Source organism: Cyprinodon variegatus, unplaced genomic scaffold, assembly GCF_000732505.1.
Source record: "Cyprinodon variegatus isolate N-32 unplaced genomic scaffold, C_variegatus-1.0 Scaffold391, whole genome shotgun sequence".
Taxonomy (NCBI): domain Eukaryota; kingdom Metazoa; phylum Chordata; class Actinopteri; order Cyprinodontiformes; family Cyprinodontidae; genus Cyprinodon; species Cyprinodon variegatus.
The window spans coordinates 357340-381570 of NW_015150844.1; the positions used below are offsets into that span (position 1 = coordinate 357340).

Below are 24231 nucleotides of genomic sequence, written 5' to 3' on the forward strand. Positions count from 1 at the left end.
TGTAAGTCCAGTTTGTTCTTAAATATGAAAGACTGTTTATTTGGCTGCTATCTAAGGCAGTGGATCCCAACCTTTTTTTGGCTTATGAACCCCTTTGCGCAATTTTTCTTACAATAAGTTCCCCTCTAAGTCAAAAGTATTGATGATTTTCCAAAAGTGGAACATACAATAACTGATTATAAAATAAAAATGTTCCATAATCTTTTAACTTCTGCATTTAATTATTACGCATTTAATTACTTTAATCTCAAATAAAAAAAAAAAAATCAACAAAAATATGTTACCTTGAAGTTAGTAAGGAATCTAAATAAATATATAATCTAATCATATTACAAACCTGTTTTTATAAAACTGGAGGTCTTCTGAGTAACTCCCCTAATCACATTCAAATTTGATAAATTGGGAACAGAAATTAATATTAAGAACTCATGATTTCCTATTTACTGTCAGCTGACTCCTTTCGCCGGTTTTCTGGCGTGTCTGGCTTTGCAATTCACAGATCTCTTCACCTGGATCACCTGGTCACACAAACTTCTCAGCCTATTAATAATAAATGGCATCAAAAGGGCATGGTGCAACCTGGGATGATGTTGAAACCGAGACTCTCATTCAAATTTGTGCAGAGGACGCTATCCAGACACATAAGATCCTGAATGTTATGACTGCTGCCATTTTTGTGTGCATAATTTCCGCCTTGAGTATCATGGACGACCGATAGGAGGTGGGGAACCGTACTAGCATGATGTGTAAATGGTTGTAAGAGCCAAGCCCGGCACAGTTAACTAATCCAAGCTCGGTCCGAACTCGGCAAAGATTGGTTTCAGAGGGCTAGGGTAAATGGAGCATATGATTCAGAAGGAGCGACCGTAGTGACTATATTTTCATGCGATTCAAACCGAGTTGAACGCAGTGTTTCGTGAACCCGCCTGCTGAAGCAAATGAGAGAGAGCTATCCAGCTCTGGTCGACCTATATCTGCTCTTTGCGGAGAAGCCGTTAGAAGCCGCTGACCCATTTCATACTGTTTCTGCCACTGCCTGAAGCTGTGCTGCCTGCCTGATTTGTCACTATCAGCTAACTCTACCAGCAAAAGTGAGATATTCCATTTCAGGCTACTGTAAGGTAGGAAATTAAGCCAGGCAAAGTTGTCTCCTTTTTGCATCGGATTAATCCAAATCTCTTTGAGGGCTGCTGTTGGACAAACAAACTGGATCGAAGTCCCTTCCACTCAACCGAGCCAAAATAGTAACATCCATCCTTCCCTCTTTCCATCTGATGCTTGATAAGTGCTCTGCTTGGGTGAACTACAGTAGGTGGAGTAGATAATTGTGTATGTGTTTGTGTTTTATCTGAAAGAAGTTTTCTGATTCAGCTACTGATGGTTTTAAGAGTTTCTAAAGCGAATAATGCTAATGATCACTGAGAAGACTGAACAAACAATTTGGTGTTACTATCCTATTAGGAGAGATTGTTGCAGTGTACTGGCTATCATAGTTAGCTCCCAGCTACCTCATCTCATGTAATCCATTTCTCTTTCAGCTTCATTACAGTTTATTGCATTACTGAATCACTGTTCAATTTTCACTGTAACTGTACTTTTCACTGTACTGACTGGATTTCACATATCTGCGTCGAGGTTCATTCACATTTATCTGCTGCTATTTTAAATGCCTTAAAGTGGATCATTCCTTATAGACTTCTGGATGGACTTTTAAACCCCTTTTTCCTCTTTTTAGAATTCATTTGCGCTTATTTCCAGTGCTGTTTAGTGTCTGCATAGTTATTAGATATAATAATACTATGATAGGGATCATTAGCTAATAAAGGCACCATTGTATTTTAACCCCTGCTATTTTGTGTTTGTTTTATGAAGTGAGCAGTTTATCACTAATGCTGGATTAACCCTTCTTTCAGTAACATCTGAATAAACAAAGTCTGATTTCTTTGGTTGGTGATTAATTACTCTGCTGATAGCAGTAGTCTAAATTACTGAATTCCAGGAGTCCATCCATTTATGTAAAAAGCTAAGCATTTATATTAATATTAAATTATATTACATTATATTAAATAAACTAATAATCAACTAATAACTAATAATCAATAATTAGTTTTACTCTTGATTTGAATGACCTATTTATTAACTAAAACTTCTAGTTCTAGATATTTAATATATTAAAAATCTTCTGGTAAACTTGCACAACATAGTAAAAAGATCATTTATCTTGAGCCTTCAAGAAACACTTACAGCAAAGAATTGTTTCAGACCCAGACCCAGATTTGTTTTCTCAATAATATAACCTTTTCATACTGTAAAGAATATGCCACTATCACCAGGGGCCAGATCAGTTAAGTGACAAGAAACAGCAGAAGGTTTGTAAACAAACACTAGGATGGATGTCTTATTTTTTAGATGTGAAAAAACCTACCTTGGACCTGTAGCTCTGCTTCTGACACCAACCCCTCTGCATCAGCTGTCACCCTGCCACTATCTGAAACCATGCAGTTGCTGATGCATAGCATGTGGCACAGCCCATTGCAGGATATGACTGTACGCTCATTTCCAGCCATCTCCTTGCCATTCAAGCGCCAAACCAACTTAGTGTCAGCTGGTGAAACCACACACTTAAGGATAGCATCTTCCCCTTCACAGACGGTGATGTTACGAAGCTCAGCTATGAACTCGACAACACGGGGGGCTGAAAACCACCAAATTCTGTTAGAATTCATTTTACTTTAGGGTTAGATTTACTCTAACCTGGTTGGAAAACAAATCGGAAGCTTACTTACTTTCGATTTTGACAGTGGCAACTGTTCGATCGTCTGTAGATTCACAGACATATTCTCCAGCATCTTCATCCATTAGGTGGTGGATGGTCAAGCTTCGCTCTCTGCCTTGTGCTCGTATTGTGTATCGTTGACTGGGAGCTACTTCTTTACCACCTTTAAGCCACTGGACATCACCTTTGGGCTTGTTGACCTCACATTGTAATGTAAGATTTTTACCTCTCAGCGACACCACATCCTCTAGCCGTTTAATAAATTTCACCTTCATTTCTAGACATAAAGAATAACAATATTATATAATGTTTACAGTTCTAAGAAGCAATTTGTTTATTATGTCACTTTAAACAAGTCTTACCTTTGACTAAAAGACTGAAATACATTTCATCTGTGCTTATGTCACAGACATATTCTCCAGAATCCGACAGCTGCAGAGGATTAATGGTGAGCTTATGAGTTTTACCCTCACTGGAGATGTGAATGTTGTCCTCATTCAACAGCTGGCCATCTTTCAGCCAACGGACATTAGCTCTTTCATCGCTCACAATGGCACACAGTGTGACACTCTCATTTTCATAGGCGGAGATATTATTTTTTGCCTTTTTATTAATAAACTTGGCTGGAAGGTCTGAGGGAAACAAAATAGAAGTTTCTCAGAAGTTCATTCTTTTCAAATTGTGTTCTTCAGATCAATTTCCTTTTCTTCCTAGAACAGGCTTTCCTCAGGAGTGAGGAACAAAGACACATTTCTATACAGTAGGTCAGCATTGTTTGTATTTGGCTTGAAGTGAAGAGAATGTGATCTTTAAAATGGCATTAGAAAAGAATGCAATTCATAAAAATCTGTCAAATTGAAAAACTAAAGTTTGAAAAAGTGAAAATATAAATGATTGTAAAGAAAAAAAAAAAGTAAATTAGAGAATCACTTCATTGATGGATTGCATTTTTTTCTTCAAATTTCAATATTCCAGTAATAAAATGTGTTCTTTGCTTGCAACAATAATGGAACAGTATTCACACCATGTTTTTAATCAATAACTATTTTTTTCCTAGTCATCAACCACATGTCTCACCTTGCACCTCCACAATTGTGACTAACTTGTCATCCATTGCATCACAGATGTATTCTCCTGAGTCTGAGCGCTGAAGTCCAGAGAGGACAAGCTTCCTCACAACATCATAGCTATCGATTTTTATGCGATTGCTAGGTTTGAGTATCACCCCATTTCGTATCCACTCTACCACTGCATTTGGTCTGGACACTTCACACTCCAGAATAAGATCATCTCCGGCTACCATCACATGATGCTCTGGATTTCCTGAGTTCCCAATAATCTGCACTGGAGGTTCTAAAGATGGAACACAGTCGCATTAACTAAGGTATGGAAAAAAAAACCCAAAAAATACAGTGTGGATTTGTTAGTATGATTACCTTTCACAGTGATGTTAAAAGACATCTTATCATCCCCTGCATCACAGGTATACTCTCCTGAATCTTGAAGTCCTGCATTAAGGACAACCAGGGAGCGAAAAACATCTTGCTCTTCGCAACAGTATTTCTTGGTGTCATCAATAAGCTGGTTATCTTTGTACCAGCAGACTGATGCGTTGGCTTTTGAGAGTTCACACACTAGAATAATATCATCTGAAACTAAAAACTGTTTTTCTGTCTTTGCATCAGATTTACCAAGAATTTTTACAGGCAATTCTGTAAAAGAAGCAGAAAATTGTTATATTATTACTCTGGCTGTCAATGATATAAAAAGAAAATAGGTTATCTTCATTTTTTTTTTGGTTCTTTATTAAAGGTAGCCTTTGTGCAAGGTAATTAGAAAGAACTTTAATGCAAAGGTTTTATTTTTCAGTTGTGCTCCATTAAAAAAATAAATTACCTACCTTGCACTTTAACGTTGAAATCCATAACATCATCTTTTGCATCACAAACATATTGGCCAGCATCCTCCTGTGTTACAGAATGAATAGTCAATTGACGTGTGATGCCATCTTCAAGGATTGTGACTTTTCTCGAGTCCTCGATTTCTTCCCCGTTTTTCTTCCATGTTACTTCAGCGTTTGATCTTGAAACCTCACAGTCAAGAACCAGAGTCTCACCAACTACTTTTTCAACTCTGCTCGCCATCTTCCTTGGGCGTATAAAACGAACAGGAGGCTCTGTTCATAAAAAATAAACAACAACAAATCGCTGTAAAATAAAAGCATTGAAACACTTAAATAATTGAATGTCCTTTGTTATTTATTTACCTGCTATGTTAACAAAGAATGTCACAGATTCATCTCCTGTGTCACATACATATTCTGCAGAATCTTTGACAGTGGTTTCAGGTATAATAAGTCTTCTGTAGACACCATCCACCTCTAGAATAAGATTCTCACTTTCCTCTACCTCGAGTCCGTCTCTATACCACCGCACCACAGCGTTGGACCTTGAGATCTCACAGCTCAGCACCATCCGTTCAGAGGTTTGCTGACACAGCTCCATTTGGGTCTGACTTGGGGATATAATTTGCACCGGAGGTTCTGGAAATAGACAAAAAAACCCTAGATTAATGCTTCTTTACGAAATGAAGGCAAAGTTGGAACTGACAAAAATTTCCAGTATTTTAATTTCCACATATCAAACAAAAAGATCCTTAGTCTTCACCCCATGTAAAAACCTAATACTGCCCCCAGACAAATGTTTAAAAATGCCACCAAAGTGATTGTTGCGAAAGGCAAAGATACGCTGTATATTTCAATCTTTGTACTCAGCTACAGCTCAGAATGTGTGAAGAAAGTCAGGATTTAAAAGTTCACAGCTCCCGATGTATGTTTTTACACTGTATGGCCAGATGCTCTGAAGCGATCTAACTGCTCTCACTGTACATTCAAAAACCACACGTCCAACTCAGCGCCGAGGGATGATTTGACTGAAAAAAAAAACTATTCCCCTGTTTGCAAGGTTTGTCTTAATTGGTTTGTAGTCCCTTGTAGCTCTGCTTTAAGAGCAGGATTTGCTCAGGAACACCTCACAAGGGCTTAGTGAATTTCAGACATTTTCCAACGACCTTAGGATCCCTGATCGGGAGGTGGTCATGAGAGGCTAATCCCCCCTTGTTACTAGGGATGGAATGGTTTATGAAAACCGTCCGAACCGTTCGGTTCGACTGTCTCGGTTCGCGTGTGTTGCTTTTGGTTCATGCGCTGCTCCTTTTTCTCATAGGCGAAGCATGTACACTCCAGAGCAGAAGGTGGCGGTACTGCGACCAAAGCCAACCACCAGTAGTAAACAAGAAGAAGAAGAAGAAGCGAAGCAGCGTAGCCGGGTGTAGCAGAAAAAAATCAATTGCTGTGGAGAATTGTGTGGGTATGGCGAGTGGGAAAGAACAGGAGTTGGACTTATACTGTACGTTTGCTGTATGGGACCACTTTACATTTAGAGTGACCTACGATGACGGCGGAAAGAAAGTTGTGGATAAGAGTGCAACAGTGTGCAAGCATCGTGCAACACGTTTTGTTTATGCTAACAGCAACACGACCAACATGTCAGGCTAACAATCAACATATGCCGAACCAAACCGAAAACCGTGACCACGAAACCGTGAACCGAACCGTGGATTTTGGGAACCGTTCCACCCCTACTTGTTACCCCGTATATACTACACGATACAGGACGCACAATGAGGCTGAAACCCAGCCCTTTCCCAAAAATTGACAAACAACTGGAGAATAAGCCCAAAAGGGAAAAAACTCCAACAATGTATGTAGCCTTAAGAGTCCCTAAGGGACACCATTAACCTTGGAGATGACAGAGAGATTTTAAAGGTCTTCCATGGACAGATCTCCTGAGGAGGAAATTTTTTCTAACCTCTTTTAACATTGGAGGTTAGTTGAGGCTCTGTGGCCAGAAGTCTTGATCTTAATTCATATTTTTAATCTTAATTGTCTGCTTCAAGGTACTTTGAAATGACTGAGGCTGATTGGCCCAAGGAAGGGGAGTATGACTAATTTTTGACCTGCATGTCTGAGTTGTGTTTATGTCAAGTTATGATGATCGACAAATTCCTGCACTTATCAAATAGATGTCTAACAGTATATACCAGTTTTTGAGACAAACATTACAGAACTAAAACACATTTCTAATGAAAATGTAAAACAATACAATATAACAGTATAAAAGCACCCAACAGACCAAGTTTATCGAGTTTAAATAAAAATGAATTTTGAGGTCAGGTTCCTTTCGTATGAATTGAGGTTAAGTGCTGGACCCTAAAACAACTGAGATGAAATGCAATAGCATACACCAGAAACAGCGAATTTTATAACCACAAAGGTGCAAATAAACAATCTACTTTAAATAAAATATTTTGTAAACCACAAATGAAGAAATTAGTTTCCTTAAGTTTAGCAGTAGTTAGTAGAGCAAAAATTAAGAGAATATTACATCCATTTAGCAGTTTACCCATACTAAAGCAAACTTTTACGGTAGATCTTTTAGACTTTTAGAAACTTTTAGACTTTTGTTGTCCCAAATGTATCTGGTGCTGGTCATAATAAAGGATGATAATAAATATGAACTTAAGACAGTGATGTATGTCTCTTGGCTTACACATACACTAGTGCATTCAGTGAATTGGACATTGAATATTTCACAAAAATCACATGTTCTGTTGTTCTGTTATGAAATGTGGTTTATTCCTTTTCAGCTAATCAACTTAAAAATGTTCCATGGCTAATATTAGATTTATCTTCATTATATGTAGGAGAGAGACACAGACAGTAACAGTTTGAACAATAGAATAACTGTCTAGTCCTATAGGATAAATTAAAAATTTATTAAAGTAACATGTTTGCATTTGCTATGACATTTGCATGCTTTGTGGGGATCCTCTCTGTTTAGTGTAACCTTTTCTATTGTTTTAAAGGTGTTGTGTAATTTTAACCACAAAATAAGCTTTATTTGGAAGGCAACCGAACTTTTGCTCAGTTTATTTTTTAGACATTTCAACACCTATCATATTGGAATAATAAAATGTGACCCACTAAACTTAATACAACACCTTTATACTAATCTTAAATGTACTTTTCTTTTATTAAGCAAATAAGTTTATGAAACAAAGATAGGTCTGGGGATGTGGAATGGTTATAGCATACCCTACATATTATCGGCCAGTGATTGATCACCTGGCTACTTTTTTGCTCTCATAGATCCTTGACATTTTATTGACATATAGTTCTCAATTTGATATATATGAAAGATTAATAAATGTAATCAAGTGGGTGGCATTCCTGAGATTAAAATACCTGTTCTTGACACATGTGAACACTGTTCTCTACACTTGACAAAAGAAGCTCCATTAAAAGCTGAGACATGACAGGACTTGATGTTGAGGAAAAACATCCCAAATATCCTGAGGCATAAACCCACATAAAATCTTAAGGAAAGTGCCATCATCTTTCTCCGCTATTAAAATATGTGTAAATTAATAGGTTGATTCTTTTGTAAGTTTTTCTAGTGAAAAAGTTGACAATGGCATTGAAAAGTGAAAAAGTATTTTTTTGAAACTTGTGGCATTTCTTAACAGAAATTATACAGTGAGAGGCTGCATCAAGGACAGATAACCCCTTTAGATGATGCCTGTTACACTGCAAGACCTTGTAATGCACCGAAGCACTGCATAATAATAAAAAAAAAACATCCCTAAAGAGAATTGCAAAAAGTCAAGAAATTTACCTGTAATATTAAGATGAAAGAATATTGAATCATCAGCTGTGTCACAGACATATTCCCCAGAGTCTTCAACTCTACTTGAACAAATCCTCAGTCTTCGGTAAGGGCCTTCTGTCTTGAGCTTGATGTTCTCACTCTCTTGAAGCTTTTGGCCATCCTTAAACCAGCCAACAACACCATTAGGACGAGACAGTTCACAGCTCAGAATAATTTCCTCAGGGACATGACGGTCAAGGTGGACATCTTCCTTGGGGTAGACTATCATCACAGGAGGCTCTTTGAATGAAGAGAGGAACATTAACAAGTCATATACGGTAGAAATGTGTTCTTCCCTAAAATAAAGGGAGGTTACAATGATTTTCCTCTGAGAATCAGTTTAATGTGAGGTGGTTTATTACCTCTGATGGTGACCTTAAATATTAAAATGCTATCTCCTGTACGGCATGTGTACGTGCCGCTGTCAGACAGTTGAGCTGCACTTATAATCAGATTCCTCTTTGCGCCCTCTGCTTCCATTCTGATATTACTGCCTTGTTGTATTTCAGCCCCATCTTTGTACCACTGGACAACACCATCAGTCCTTGATATTTCACATGACAGAACAAGCTGCTCTTGTTCCACAGCACTACGAAAAAGGTCCTTCTCTGGGACATCAGCAAATGTTACTGGCGGCGCTGTAAAAAAAACATAAAAAATGCAAGTTTTTCCTTCAAAGGGGAGTTATACAGCTTTTCTTAAACATGCAACCACTGTAAAACCAAACTTAGACCAAACATGAACATGCTAATTTCAAAATTTGCTATGTAGCAGCTTATAACAGTATGATAATCAGTGGGTGTTAATCTTCCTGTAAAGCAAACTAAAAAAGATTTTTAAAGCAGTGCACTGATGTAAACAGAGCGGTTAAAACATTAAAGGTCATGGATGCTTTTCTCAGCAGCTTCAATGACATAGAGGGCATTTAGGAGAAAGTCTGTTATGTTTATGGGGATGATCATGGTTTGCTTTCTTATGTATTAAAGGCCATGGAGGTGGACACAACTGAAGAGTGGAATTAACTTGCCAAGAAAAAACTTAGCATATCACCTTTCACCTTGAAATCTTTATCACCATCATCATCATCATCATCATCATCATCAGCTTTATAATGAAAAACCCCAGAGTATGATGACAGGGCCGCCTCCATGACCAGAGCTCCTTCATTAGGCTCTGATTCCAACTCTACATTCGATTTCGGCAAGAGTTCTATCCCGTCCTCATACCAGCGGGTCTGGACTGCAGGGTCTGAGATCTCACAATGCACTTTGATCAGGTTGTCTGCCTCAACAGAACTGCCCTTCTCAGCCTCTGGAACAGCTGAGAATCAAACCCATACTAAAGGACTTTCATTTCATTCAGGGAAAACCAGTTAGCATTCAGATTGGTGGTGACGTGTTGGCTAAGAAATGAATTTATATACCAGGGTTTATTTGCTTAATGGTAAAACACACCAGGATACAGAAAACAACAAGGGATATAGGAAGGCTGAAAGTAGTATTTCAGTACTGTGCTAGTCCCATGTGAAAACCTTTTCAGTGCTCAAATGTGTTAGTAGCTGTTTACCAGGCAGACAGAGTAGACATATCATGCAATTACAAGTTTGTTTGTCTGGGATAAAGTCTTAGTAGTTAAAAAAAAATTTATATCTTAAAAACCGTGAAGGATCTTTAAATATCAAGAATAAAAAATGGAGCCCTTATCTGCTCTCAAGGGATGGATAATTGTTAAATCCCAATTTTGCAACCTATATTAGCAAATAAACGGTAGATATGTCTCCTTTTAGAGACATTAGAATTTGGATCTAAATATGAAAAAGTAACCCATTACACTGACGACTACACCTTGATATGAAATATACATTTAATTATCCATACATCCATTTTCTGACACGCTTTATCCCGAGTGGGGTCACGAGGGGTGCTGGTGTTTATTTCCGGCAGTCTACGGGCGAGAGGCGTGGTACACCCTGGACAGGTCGCTAGTCCATTACGAGGGCAACACAGAGACAAACAGGACAAACAACCATTCACACGCAAACTCACACCTAAGGAGAATTTAGAGAAGCCAATTAACCTAAAGGTCATGTTTTTGGACTGTGGGAGGAAGCCGGAGTACCCGGAGAGAACCCACACATGCTCAGGGAGCGCATGCAAACTCCATACAGAAAGATCCCGGGTCAGGAATCAAACCCGCAACCTTCTATCTGGAAGGCAGCAGTGCTAGCCACTGCCCATACATTTAATTATCTACTACAAAACCAGACCAGAATAGATTTAATTCATGGTTGAATTATTTTTCTCCTTGGCACCTAGAGAAATTAGTCAAATCTGCACCACAGGAAGACATTATAAATCTCATTGATCAACTCATACTGGATTAACAGTTTATGTATTTTGGCTTTGTAATTTTCGAGAGAACCACTAAAGCTCTGTGTCTCTCACCATATCTTTTACTTTTTACATTTCATAACATAGTTATTAACAAAAAAATGAGTATTTATTAAGGAACCATTTTCTTTTTTTATTCCTTAAGAAATGGTTGAATTTGGATGTGACATTTTAAAAGTGCAGCGAGCGGGTGTGTGTTTAAAAGGGACATAGGGGGTGGGATCATGTCAGAAACTGGTAGTTCCCAACTGAGTCAGAACTAACTGAAAACTTAAACTAACTAACTGAAAGTCAGAAAAAACAGTAAAGATCAGCAAACACAGAACCCATAGAAGCTTATACTGTAATGGCATGGCAAGGGTTGGAAATGGGTTGGCATTTTTGGTTTTATCTACAGTAAGACTGGTTGGTCATGTACAGTATGATGTTGGAAATCCAGATATCACACTAGTGATGTTGAAAGAAATGAATAAATTAAAGGGTGTTACACAAATGTTTTCACTTTCATCCTGGTTTTGGTTAGAGACCCAGACCTTCCAAATACAATTATTCCTCTCTCACAGCAAAGCCATTTGTGAAGATATCATTATAACTAAACTCCTCTAATTGAGTTTTGAGTCCAACCTATAGGAAACAATCCTCATTTCCAATTTAAAATCATGCCTTAGACTAAAGGGTGAGTTATAGCCAAGCTTAGGGGTACAGTGGAGGGCGTGCGATGATGAAGAAATGCCGCTAGCTTTATACATAATGCTGCCATTGGTACAGTAGTTTCTGAAAACAAAGGAGGGCAGTAATCTACATAACCAGTGGAACGACTAAAAACTTCACACACACCAAAAGTGGCTGCATATGATTTCTTATTAACTTTCATGAAGTTTTACAATGATAATAGTAGAAAAATGAAGAGAAAAACATAGAGCTGCGTAAAGATACAAAATCAGACTATAATATGTACAACATAACTCTATTAAAGTATTTTTGATTCTGATTCTGAAAAAAATATCTTGCAAAATTTTTTTTAACTATTCATGTTTTGTTGGTCTATATCCATACATTAAAGTTAAATTGTTCTTGTGGCTGAGATTTAATATACAAAAACATCCTCTATGTAAAGAAAATTTTATTTTCTTTAGCATAGTGTTAAATGAGGTAGGCTACTTATTTATATGATTGCCTGAAATAACATATAAGCCTTCTTTTTATTTTGACGAAGAGTCATTATTTTGAGAAATCGACTACAGAATCATGATCATATTGTATCTAAACCATTGTCTTCACATGGATTATTAACAATTAGTGTTTGTTATAAAGTGCTGTGATTTAATTAGACTTAATTGTCAGGAAGGAATTGAAGTTAGTTATTTTCACAGAGCTCAAAATACTTAGATCACCTGCAACATCCACCTTGAAATTTATGTGGTTATCTGGAGCCTCACAGCTGTAAAACCCAGAGTGACTGACTTCTGCTGACTGAGTTATCAGCGCTGCCAGTTTTTCACTCGTTTGGATTTCATATTCACTTGTTGCCAAAACTTGTTCTCCGTCTTTATGCCAGTAAACTTGAGCAGCTGGCTCTGAGACTTCACACTGTAGCTTAACTGGGCAGCTTGTTCCTACTAATGTGTTTCTTGCAACCTTTGGTAGCTTTGAAACCTTCACAGGAGTAGCTGTGGATATTACAAGATATGTTAAACTTGCATATTCTTTTTAATACTGTCCACATGATAGTTTGGCCAATTAGCACATTTTTTATTTTTCTGCAAGCTATATTAGTCCCTTGATTGAAGTGCCCGATTATAATTGTTGTAAAGATTTGACTGACCAATATTAATCGTAGTAATTCAAGAAAATCACCTTCAATGTTCACATGAAAGGTCACAGCCTCATCAGCAAGACTACAGCTGTAGAGGCCAGAATCAGAGACCTTAGCTGAGTGAATTATTAACTTCCTCAGAGTGCCATCTCGTTTCATATCAAGGCCTGTTTTGGAAAAAAGTTCCACATCATTTTTTAACCATGAAACTTGAGCAGCAGGGTCTAAAACCTCACACTGCAAGATTATTGGAGAACCAATTCTAATCAGCTTGTATTTTTCTGATAGTGGGCTTGCCAAAATCCTTGGTGATTGGCCTACAAGAAGAGACAACAAAGGTATAAATAAGAGATTAATTCTTAAACACTTGACAAAACACATTTTCCTGCCAGCTCGTTTTCACTATAATTAGAAGCAAGCAACACTGCACACAAAGAGAAATCTTTACCACTACCAAAAACAAAAAGAAAGACAAGTATTCACCTTTTATGTCCACTTTAAAGGCAATACTGTCATCTGATGTTGAACACTCATAGATACCAGCATGTATGCTTTGAGCCGATGGGATGAGTAGGGTCCTTGACAGACCATCTGACTTAATTTCCATATTGTCCCCAGAAGTGAGTTTTATGCCATCCTTATACCAGTCGACATGAGCTGAAGGGTCATGAGAGAGTTCACAGTTAAGGACAATAGGTTTCCCTTCTTCAATGGACCGGTTCCTGTCCTCCTCTAGCAGCTTTGAGAACCTCACAGGTACTCCTATAGGTTCTGGATATTGCAAAAGAAAAGAATAAATACAAATATGACTTCCTTAATACAATTTATTGAAGTAAGTGAAGACCAGTTTATTTTATCTTAAATTGACCTACACATCCAAAAGACAAACATTGCTCACAACAACATTTTTGACAGAACAAACATACAAGAAAGAAAGAGACATAAAACAAACCAAAAGATTGTCTAGAAGAGTAAAGCTTGCTGAGATTGTCACATTACAGTCTTCAGAATCACGCAGTTCTTTTAGAACAACAGATTAGAGTTAAGTTGCAAGCAAGAACATATTTTCTGCTTTTTTTTCTTTTCCTCCACACATGTTTAGTAATGTCAAAGAATAAAACCAAGAAATCCAACCTCTTTAAAACAGCAGATATTCATACTAAAGAACTCTATCAAGAAGTAACACTTTTAGTGGAGATTAAGAAAGAACGGATATCATTTTTGTTTTATTTTGTTAAAACAATGTGAGGCCATCTTCAATTTTTTTTAAAGGTTATATGTATTAAAAAAGCAGCATAATAAACAACACTACGTTAAATAATAGAAGTCGGTTAACTCAAGGACCTGGAGTTAATGCTTTGCAAGGCACTTAAAGCATTGTAAGGTTTTCTGTGCGTCACCTTTTACTTCCACAGAGAACTGGATGTCATCATCCTTTGACTCGCACCGGTACACACCAGTATGAGCTTGCTCAGCGGATGGCACAACCAAACTTCTCAAATTTCCCTGTGACTGGATGTCTACTCCACTTTGAGCTAGCAGCTTTCTTCCATCCTTGTACCAATTGACTTGTCCACATGGGTCTGACAGTTCGCATTGTAGAGCTATGGGAGAGCCAGCTATTACTGTCATTTTCTGGTCAGCCTCAGATAAAGTTGCAAATGTCAAAGGAGGAGCTAAAGGATTAAATGTAAAGTATAATTAGTCAGGCATACTGTTATCATCAAATGGACAGAAATATGAACCCTTACCACCAACATCTTTGTGGTATAATACATTAAATTGTGTAAGTGAAGTATAACCACTAATTAAGATTGTATCATCATTATTATTATTGTTCTTGAATTTATGAATTAAAATCAAATACAAAAAAACTCTTTAATAGCTCAGAGCTCTATCCATCTATTTTTTCACTGCTTATTTGATATCAGGCAATAGAGGAAACAGGTCCCAAAGGAAAATCCAGACATCCCTCTCCCATAAATTCTGGACAGTCCAGGCTGCATGTCTAAGCTAGATAAAATATTTATATTCTCCAACTCTTTCCTTGTCTTCCAAATAGTATCCTACCAACTGGACATACCCACAAGGCCTCCAGAGGAAGGGAAACATGGACGGCTTTCTAATCAGAGTCCGAAAGCCGCCTTGTTGACTTGTTTTGGTGTGCAGAAAAAAGCAAATCTACACCATGTACACTAAGTACATTTTGGATGTCAGCTTTGAATGTTAACTCTTAAACTGAGCCCAGTCTCTCAAATGCGAGAAGCTTATTTTGGCGTCTTGCATCAAGATTAGAATAGTTTTGCATTTTTCGCTCTAGATTAGTTTACGCTAAGGAAGTTGTGAGTATCGGTAGTCTTGTTAGAGGGTTTGAAAACTTCAGGGTTTCTCCATATTAAGAAGAGTAAGCTGAGTTGGTCTTAACATCTTATTAAAATCTGGAAGAAGGTCATGGGGCAAAATTCACTGGAATGTTCAATTATGCCACTGTTGGCTTTCTCCATCAAAGGCTAAAGTGTTTATTGGTTAAAAGAATGTCTGGTTGACACATCGAAAACTGTAACTTTATCTGATAAAGCATATTTGATCATTTCAGTGTTATACTTAAAAAAAAAACGGAATATCCTATACAAACTTTTGCATGCTCTGATGGTAAGACTCATGGGTCTCTGGGACATTTGGGTCTGCCAGTGTATATCAGAAACATTTTACAGTATGTGCTGGAACTATCTTTAACTGTATCCTTAATATTCAGTAAAATAGTGTTACATTTATTATTGCTGGGGTTGTGTACTGTAACTCTCCCAGCAACCAATGGAAAAATATGTTTGCTTAAGTACATATATCTTAAAGAAACCTTCCCTGTCCATCCATCCATCCATCCATCCATCCATCCATCCATCCATCCATCCATCCATCCATCCATCCATCCATCCATCCATCCATCAAAAATGGTATCTAGCTAATAATAATATATTGAATGAATGATCACCTTTGACATCCACATAAAACTCCACTGAATCATCTGATGTCTTGCAGCAGTAAATCCCTGCATCAGACAGCATCACTGACTGGAATGCCAATGTTCTGATGGAGCCCTCTGTGATCATAGTTTGCTTGGAATCTTCTGATAATTCTATTCCATCCTTAAACCAGGTTACTTGAGCGTTAGGATCAGATATTTCACATCGTAGCTCAATGGGCTCACCAACTTCAACAGCCTTGTTCTTCTCAGCCTCAGGAAGTGTTGTGATTCTCACAGGCAGGGTTGAGGATGCTTGAAGTAACATCAAGAAAAAGAGTCATCACTATTAGTGACTGTAACAGATTATTCTTTAAAATAGATAAAGAGCAAAAGTTCAAATCAAGATTAGTCATGCCAAAAATATTCTAAAATAACAAAAGAATCATATGATCTTTGATATTAGTCATCGTAAAATAAATATTTGTTGGTTAGACCTTAAATAGCTAGCCAATTGAGTTAGATGTCACAAATTAAATGTATGTAAATATACATGTATATGTGTGTAGAAATGTATGTGTAAATATATGTTCTGTTTTTCCTTCTACATCACCCAAGCTCGGTATAGCCCTATCCATTAAAGTTTTAGTATAGACAAAGTCAGGTGAGTAAAAACAAAGTTTCCTAACATATCAGAGTTTGCAACAAGCAATCTTAAGGAAACACAATGTCAACATTGTGTCCATCTTTGTTTTTATGCTAACCATTGAAGTCACCTTCAAAAGCCACCTTAATAGCAGTTACACTGTCACTCCAATGACTGTCATTTGTTCTCGAGAGAAACATCATCTCTGGCTGTCCCGTAGAAGTCTGTTTGGAATTAGAAAGGTCTGGAAAGTAAGTAGTAGAACTTTCACCATAGCTGCTTGTCTGGTCCATTTGGTCTTCAGTTGTCTCCATGTTTTTGCAATGCTGTTGGACAGTTTTTCGATTACTTGACAGACCTAGAAACTCTGAAAGGTTGGATACTGTCTGTTCTGTGTAAGTAAGATTGTCCAACTTGCCATATGATGTTGACTTAAGATGGTCATATTGGACATTTTGAGGCTTATTATCCGTACACAAATCAAATGATGTTGCATTAAACAAATTCTCTGAGAGTGCAATAAATGACTGTTTGGCTGGATTTGGCTCCTCTGACTGGTGATATGATGTCCTTAAACAGTTATTGGGCCGTGAAACCGGGACATTGTTAGACAATGCACTGTCTAGAAGCTTTCCTGGAAAAGCAGCTGATAGTTGTATGGAACCATAAGCCTTTTCTTGCTGGACAGCAGTGGTCTGTATGGAATGTGAGGTCTCCTCTGATGTCACATTTGAATATTTTAAGGGTTCAAACCATTCCTCTTGTTCAAGAGTTCCATTTTCTGAGAGTGCACAAAAGTTGCCTTCTTGTATTGTTGAAGCCTGTGCGATGCTTGAACTCTCCATCATGGCATTTAAAGTCTTATGGAGGTTACCTGAGTCTAGTTGCTTAGTTGGCTTATTTGCAGAGTGGTTTATCTTCATTGATGAGTCCTCTGAGTCCAGTTCAGTTTGCATAAATTTAAGACAGGATTTCATGGTACTGGAGTCAAAAGTAAAATCACTTGTTGGCTGAGAGGTTGGCATATACTCAGCATCGAACTTATTTCTCCCATTTCCAGTGAAAATGCCAGAGTTGCATTTTGAGGACATCTGGATATCTTGGTCAGAGTACGCGTCTTCTGTAGACTTGTTCCTTTCTTGGTCAGAAGAGAGTCTTGGCGATGTAGCTATAAGCATTGTGATGTACACAGAGAAAGGTTTTCAGTTGTTGGTGTTCTTATTATTTCTTCTCACAAAATACTTTTACAGCAGTGGGGGTTAGCATGAAGTTATGGGATAATCCATTGCAAAGACAATCAAGAAGATCGACCAGGATTGGTCTTAAAGTAAACATGTCTCCCTTTAAAAGACTTCTCATGTACCATCAATACTAATCCCTCTAAAGTAAAACAGAATTATTTGGTTCTCTTAGGAGAAGACTTCGTTGTCATTGCAACGGGCAGAAGATCAGGGTAAAACCATGAATGAAAAGATCTTGAGGTGAATATGACAAAAGATGTACTTTAAGAGTTGCAAGTTGTGAGAAAAGATGACTGTTAAAACAAACAATGAATTGACAAACATAACAAATGTTAGTTGAAAAAGCGGCTACACACCTACATGAAACTATATATTTGATTAAGGGCCAAAATATCAGTGAAATGGCCACATTTCAGGGATGAAAGTATGATAAAGGAAAGAAAAAAAGATTTAGAGATGGCTCAAATGATTGAGCTAACAGTGAAATACACCACTACTGTTAGTGGCATTTATGGGCTGGGTTAACATTGATGACTGATTTTGCAAGATCAAATCACCTTTGACTTCCATAGACTTTTGGGCTGATGCATCAGCTACATCACCAATCTCGTCACCCGAGTGACACTGTCCTGCTGTTTGGACAAAGCCAAAGAGAAAACAGTGAGGTGGTGAAATCTTCATGTATGTAACTAAATTCTTGAGTCTCCAATGTGAAATTACAACAAAGTACAGCACCTTTCATGTCCTCTTTTAACTGTACACCATCAGATGCATCACAGCCAAACCTGTCATTATCAGACAAGTGTTGGGACCCAAGGGGCAAGATTTGACTGTGCTCTTCACTGCCAGCTTCTGTTTTCGGATATATCTGGGTTCCATCTTTGTACCAGCAAGCTTTAGCGATAGGGTCTGAAATCTCAAACTGCTGAACAATTGGATAGTGTTCTTCAGTTGACCTGGTCTTCTCTCCAGGGTCAAGTACATATGTTGGAGGGGACACTAAAAACATGTATTAGGGGATAGGTTCAGTGCATGCCATCCTTATTTCTAGAACACAAACCTTAAGACAATATCTTTCAAGGATGTAGAGAAAGAATTGGGGCTAGGAATTTCTGTAAGAATGAGTCACAGCTACATTATAAATTAACATTTGTATATAAGAAAAAAAAATCACCTTGATTGTCTACTAATAATTTGGTCACATCATTGGCTGTTGTGCAATAGTATGCTCCAGAGTTTGAAGGATGAGCTGGTTCAACAACAAGGGCTTCTTTGATGTCTCCCATTTCAAAATCATATTTCATGCTTGAATAGGATTCTGAATCTCTTTGCCATGACACCTGGCTTGCAGGGTCTAAGCTTTCACCAACTGTTTTTTTTGGACAGGTTTCCTCAAGAGTCTGGGACCCCCCAACCTCCCGGTGGCGAGGCAATGTTGGAGCTAAAGATAGTGATTTAAAATATAACTGGACTGAGTACAAAGTTGTTATTTGCACCCTAAAGAAATGCCAGGCTTTAGGAGCTTTCACAGCTAACTGTCAACTCTCACTCCCACTGAAGGCTTGCATTGCGTTTACATACTAAAAACACATCTTCAATCTGTAAGTAGAGATTAATTTTTGCAACACCTTTTGGACACACATCTTAAGACACAGCATCACATATACATGTACAAAAATGCATTTAAATGTTAGTTATATCTAGTGTCTACGAAGCTTTAGATTTTGCTGGAATACTGAAAAGACTGGAAAAAAATATCACCTTTGTTATCCACAGAGAAGTGGATAGTGGCATCAGTGGTTTGGCACCATTTTCCTGAGTTCAAGAGCTCAGTGGATGGGAAAATGGGTCCCGTTGACGTGCCATTACTTTCTGTATTCCAACCCTTTTGCGGGTAGAGCTTTTTACCATCTTTATTCCGGCAGACCTGGACAGTGGAGTCTGCAACCTCACATTCCAGCTTCAGAGGTTTGCTCACTTCAAGTAACTCGGCTCTCTCACCATCAAAGATAGTTGAGTATGTCACAGGTTGAGCTATCATTGGGAATTCAGGACAACTAAATAAACGCAAAGCTATGGAAATTCACACCTTTCAGGTATATAACTACTGAACAGAAGGTAAAAAGAGCTTTGGAGACCTTAGTTTAAGAGAGAGCCAGAGCAGTTACACAGCAAGGTTACCAATTCTTTATGGTTGTGGGAATAAAGCAGCCATCAAACGACATTTCTCTTAAGCAGGGATAGTTAGTGGCACTTTCAGAGAGGAGGTAGTGGTTACGATATGAAAACGTAAGAAAGGAACTGCAAAGTCACCTTTGATCTCCACTTGAAAATCCACGGTATCATCCTGTGTGGCACATCTGTACAAACCAGAGTGGGAGAGCTCTGCAGACTGAATAACTAATGTTCTTGTGTTTCCCACTGAATGGATTTCTAATCCAAAGGTGGATATAAGCTTCCTTTCATCCTTGTACCAGCAAACCTGGGCTTCAGGATCCAACACCACACACTGGAGTACTATAGGGCTGCCAGCCTCGATCAACTTGATCTTCATATCTTCAGGAATAGCTGAGAACTTCATTGGTGGAGCTACAGATATGTTTAGAGTTTATAACAACCCTCAGTTAACCTTGTTACAGTCATTCAGATTATTATTTTTAATCCTATTCCTGATAACTTAATTGGTAACATGCTGACAGATGAAATAGTAGCTGCACATTTGATGGCAAGGAAAAAGACAACCAAACATCGGACAACACAGAAGAGTATCATAAGAGTTAGTTGATTTGCTGAGTAGGAGTTTGTTACTGTTTCACATCACCTAAAGAGTAATTACATTACCTGTGATCTCCACACTGAAAGTGATGGCATCACCCTTTGTCTTGCAGCAGTACAAGCCAGAGTGTGCAACTTCTGCTGAATGGACAGCCAGTTTCCTCATTAAGCCTTCAGCTTTAACTTCTACTCCATTTTGATGATGGAGTTTTGATCCATCTTTGTACCAGTGCACCTGGGCAGAGGGATCTGAGAGCTCACACTGTAAAACAAATGGCCAGCCTGCTTGGATAGTTTTGTTCCTTTCGGAGTCTGGTACTGCTGAAAACCTCACGGGTGGGGCTATAGAGATTATAAAGAGAAAGATATAATCAATTAAGTTGTAAAAGCTCTGTTTATCAGCTATCCTTATAAAAGTATTTCTATATCTAAGTAAGAAGTTTTAGAGTGGACAACTGACACAGCAATTACTGGATTTATAGTAGAAAGATATCAACATAGAAACTCAAAATCTCTTACCCTCGACTTCAACGTTAAACCTGATTACGTCATCAATAGCATCACAGCAGTACACTCCTGAGTGTGAGAAATCTGCAGACTGGATGACAATTCGTCTCATTGTGCCTTCAGATTGAATATGGAGACCTTCCATACTTTTTAACTCAATGCCGTTCTTGTACCAGTTAACTGGAGCAGCACTGTCTGAGAGCTCACAGTAGAGCACAATCGGGTTGCCAACCTCTACAAACTTGTTTCGATCCATTTCCGACAGTGGTGAGAACTTAACCAGAGGAGCTGTAAATATTGGACAAAAAGAGTATGGCTCAAGATTAAGAGAAGAATCAGTGGTTTCTAACTTTTTAGGTGTAAAAAAAATATTTCCCCAAATGTGCTTAGCTTGTTACAGTTTTTGAGACCTTCCTCTTCCCGTCCTCTTTGTTTCTAAAATAAATCAGGGAGTCTGGGAGCCAAACTCTCACAAATGTTACCCATGCCTCAAATCTCCAATGGCTTTACTGTCGCTCAAATTTATAGCATTTCAAAACAACCTTTCTTAATCCTTTAACTTGTCCTGAATAATCTTTGTTCTTTGCCCTATTCCCTCCTCAGCTAACGTTTTTATATTTTAATTTGGTACAAATGTAGACTCTTTGGGGTCTTTAATACTATAAAGTCAACTGTCAAACTGACCCATACATACCTTGGATGTACAGGGCTGCTGAATCTCGGATGCCATAAGCAATGAATGTTATCTCCGCTCCATTGTCTGTATCACGTACTCCTCGAATACGAAGTGACTGGTGTGTTCTTGAGCGGCGGACAGAGTAACGCTCATCATCTTGAAGCTGCGTACCATTTAAGAACCATGTACCAATAACCGAAGCAGAAAGCTCAATGGTGAAAACAGCATCTTGTCCCTCTGGGACCAAGGCATCCTGTAAAGGAGCTTGAATTCTGGCTACAGGAACTGCAAAGAAAAATTATTTTAATGTGTTTATTCTGATATAGGCCTTAACCACATGTTTGATGACCAGGAAAAGAAGTACCTAGGTGAACAGTTCTTGGAAACTCAACATTATTGCTTTTTCCATATTTATTTACACTACAAATGCGAAAACGATAGTCTGCTTCACATGGAACACTGTCACCAAGGATCTCCACTGAGGTTGCAGAGTCAGTGGTCAGACACTGCAGCCACTCTTGTGAACCAGTGCCTACTTCTTGTCGTTCAAGCACATAACCAGATGGGGGGTTCTTTCGTGAATCTGGAGCAGGAACCCATGAGAGAAGAGCTGCATTAGCGCGCTCTGTGTTGATCTGAACTCCCACCGGACAACTTGGAGGACAATGACGGGCCGCTAAAAGGAAGAAAATATTTGCTTCAGGTAAGTGTTTCGCTTTTCCAAACAGTCTAGTTTATGTGGTGACAAATATTAACAATGGGACCCACCTTTCACTCTTAACTGAGATGATGTCTTGGACCTGCCAACAAGAAAGGTCACAAGGCCAGAGTCTTGGGGCATTGTATTGACAAAAACCAGAATATGAGTTCGACCAAAAGACTTAAGAATGGTCTGATGGGTTTCACGAAGCTCAATGCCATCCTTGTACCAATGTATGTCCATTTCTTCTTTTTCCACTTCCACACAAAAGGCTGCATTTTCACCTTCCAAGACATCCACTTTCCTTGGAAGCTTTCGCAAAATGGTACCTGGAAAGAAAAAAATGAAGATTCACTATATCATCCACCCATCCATCCATCCGACCGACCGACCAATGACAGACCGAAATGTATAATAATTATTGAACTTTATTGATCTCACACTGGATATTGTGTGGATATTTACCTCTGTATATTTCTTTAAGTCTTTGCGGATTCGAAAATTAGGGGATATTTCATCATGCTGAAAATGTATTGTTGAGTGATTAAAAGTACTGCATGTTAAGCCATGTTCATGCTGAAAATGTATTGTTGACTGATTAAAAGTACTGCATGATAAGCCATATTGACACTGCTTATATCAGTACCACTTTGGTTTAAGGCCAGAACACACCAGATATGGTTATGGGTTTGTGCCGATGGAGACAGATCGTTAAAAATGGTAACAATTACTTATAATTTAATTTCATGGGGCTGGTGACACATATTTTCTTCAATTGTGCTTGCACAGTTCTGACCAAGGTAGAGTTCTGGTGTATTTTGATTGGAGATATGCCTCACGTTGAATGGAATGTCATGAGTTTGACAGGAAGAGAGACACAATCACAAAATACAACGCATGCACTGTGGGGAAAATACAAAGTAAAATCTCTGAGTTGTACCATAAACTGATCAGGTTTGTCTTCATATAGGTTTGATGGTAAACATATGTTCTGCATATAGCAAATGGGGAACACTCTGACATAAGGTAGGAGCTTAAGAGTAGAGAAAACAGATTAAAATTACACAGTGATGTTCTTTGATCTTATTGGAGAAGCAACCACATGTTACAATGCACTTCCCAGCTTGTTTATACTGAGGGAATTTGTTGGACATACTTTCCCATGAATACTTAATCTCATTTAAGGGAGCCAGTACAATTTAATGGTGATAGAAAAAAAATAAATATATAGCATCGGAGGTGGTGTAGAGTCAGACAAAAGTAGAGTGTTCCAACATTTAGAGGTACCATGTGAAACCTTTTTTGCTTGTCATATTTCAGAGCATCTTCCTGAAAGGAAAATATTTTTTATCTCAATTGAACAATTGTTGACTACCCTTTGTATATGCTAATTTCAGATTAAAAAGTAAAATTTTTTCTCTGGTCAGTTTTGTCCAACCTTTGGTGACTGGTAAGTGTCTAGCTTTGTACAAATTGTAAGCATCAGTTCAAAACTGGTATCTCCATCTAAATATAAAAAAAGTAAATGAAAACAAGAGGCTTTCATACCTGTGGGTTTACAGAATGTAAAAGGTGCTTTGCTTAATATTAGTCATTCGAAATCACATATAACAAATGTATTTACCTTTCACAGCCACCTCTGCTATACTTCTACCACCATCAGGCATCTCACAGAGGTAAATTCCATCATCATCAACTCCAATGTCACGGATTGTCAATCTTCGTTTTGTTCCCCACTCCTCCATTCCATATTTGGCCCCTGGCTGCAGTCGTCGGTCCTCTAGATACCATGTGATTGGAACAGAGTCTTCTGGAACTTCACACTCTAAAACAGCTAAATCCCGTTCCCAAACTTCAAGGTCATAGAGAGGTTGCTTAAACCGGACAGGTGGCTCTGAAAATAAACACACGTTATAATACTCTTAATTATTGTTTGTTTGTTTGTTTGTTTGTTTGTTTGTTTGTTTGTTTGTT

General features: G+C 38.1%; 1 protein-coding gene across 16 annotated transcripts in view; it reads right to left on the bottom strand.

Annotated features, from left to right (window-relative positions):
• The window catches only part of LOC107092720 (obscurin-like protein 1), a 59060-nt gene that overhangs the window by 19563 nt on the left and 15266 nt on the right, over positions 1 to 24231 (bottom strand). For 2 of the 16 annotated variants that reach the window (XR_001481586.1, XM_015387330.1), the window contains exons 3-29: positions 23882 to 24151; positions 22326 to 22586; positions 21922 to 22233; positions 21576 to 21842; positions 20894 to 21169; positions 20441 to 20716; positions 19913 to 20188; positions 19361 to 19633; positions 18774 to 19040; positions 18335 to 18598; positions 18157 to 18231; positions 16477 to 17526; positions 15743 to 16027; positions 14151 to 14426; positions 13234 to 13521; positions 12792 to 13067; positions 12329 to 12604; positions 9595 to 9864; positions 8907 to 9182; positions 8512 to 8784; positions 5043 to 5318; positions 4677 to 4952; positions 4213 to 4488; positions 3854 to 4129; positions 3139 to 3408; positions 2787 to 3053; positions 2426 to 2695 (exon numbers count right to left, since the gene is read on the bottom strand). Coding sequence is in view for 15 of the 16 variants with exons in the window: in XM_015387330.1 (XP_015242816.1) it covers positions 2426 to 2695; positions 2787 to 3053; positions 3139 to 3408; positions 3854 to 4129; positions 4213 to 4488; positions 4677 to 4952; positions 5043 to 5318; positions 8512 to 8784; positions 8907 to 9182; positions 9595 to 9864; positions 12329 to 12604; positions 12792 to 13067; positions 13234 to 13521; positions 14151 to 14426; positions 15743 to 16027; positions 16477 to 17526; positions 18157 to 18231; positions 18335 to 18598; positions 18774 to 19040; positions 19361 to 19633; positions 19913 to 20188; positions 20441 to 20716; positions 20894 to 21169; positions 21576 to 21842; positions 21922 to 22233; positions 22326 to 22586; positions 23882 to 24151 (7998 nt within the window). In the remaining variant the exon portion in view is untranslated. The remainder of the gene's footprint in view (positions 1 to 2425; positions 2696 to 2786; positions 3054 to 3138; positions 3409 to 3853; positions 4130 to 4212; positions 4489 to 4676; positions 4953 to 5042; positions 5319 to 8511; positions 8785 to 8906; positions 9183 to 9594; positions 9865 to 12328; positions 12605 to 12791; positions 13068 to 13233; positions 13522 to 14150; positions 14427 to 15742; positions 16028 to 16476; positions 17527 to 18156; positions 18232 to 18334; positions 18599 to 18773; positions 19041 to 19360; positions 19634 to 19912; positions 20189 to 20440; positions 20717 to 20893; positions 21170 to 21575; positions 21843 to 21921; positions 22234 to 22325; positions 22587 to 23881; positions 24152 to 24231) is intronic. The other 14 variants (XM_015387331.1, XM_015387334.1, XM_015387332.1 and 11 more) reach the window with 14 other exon arrangements.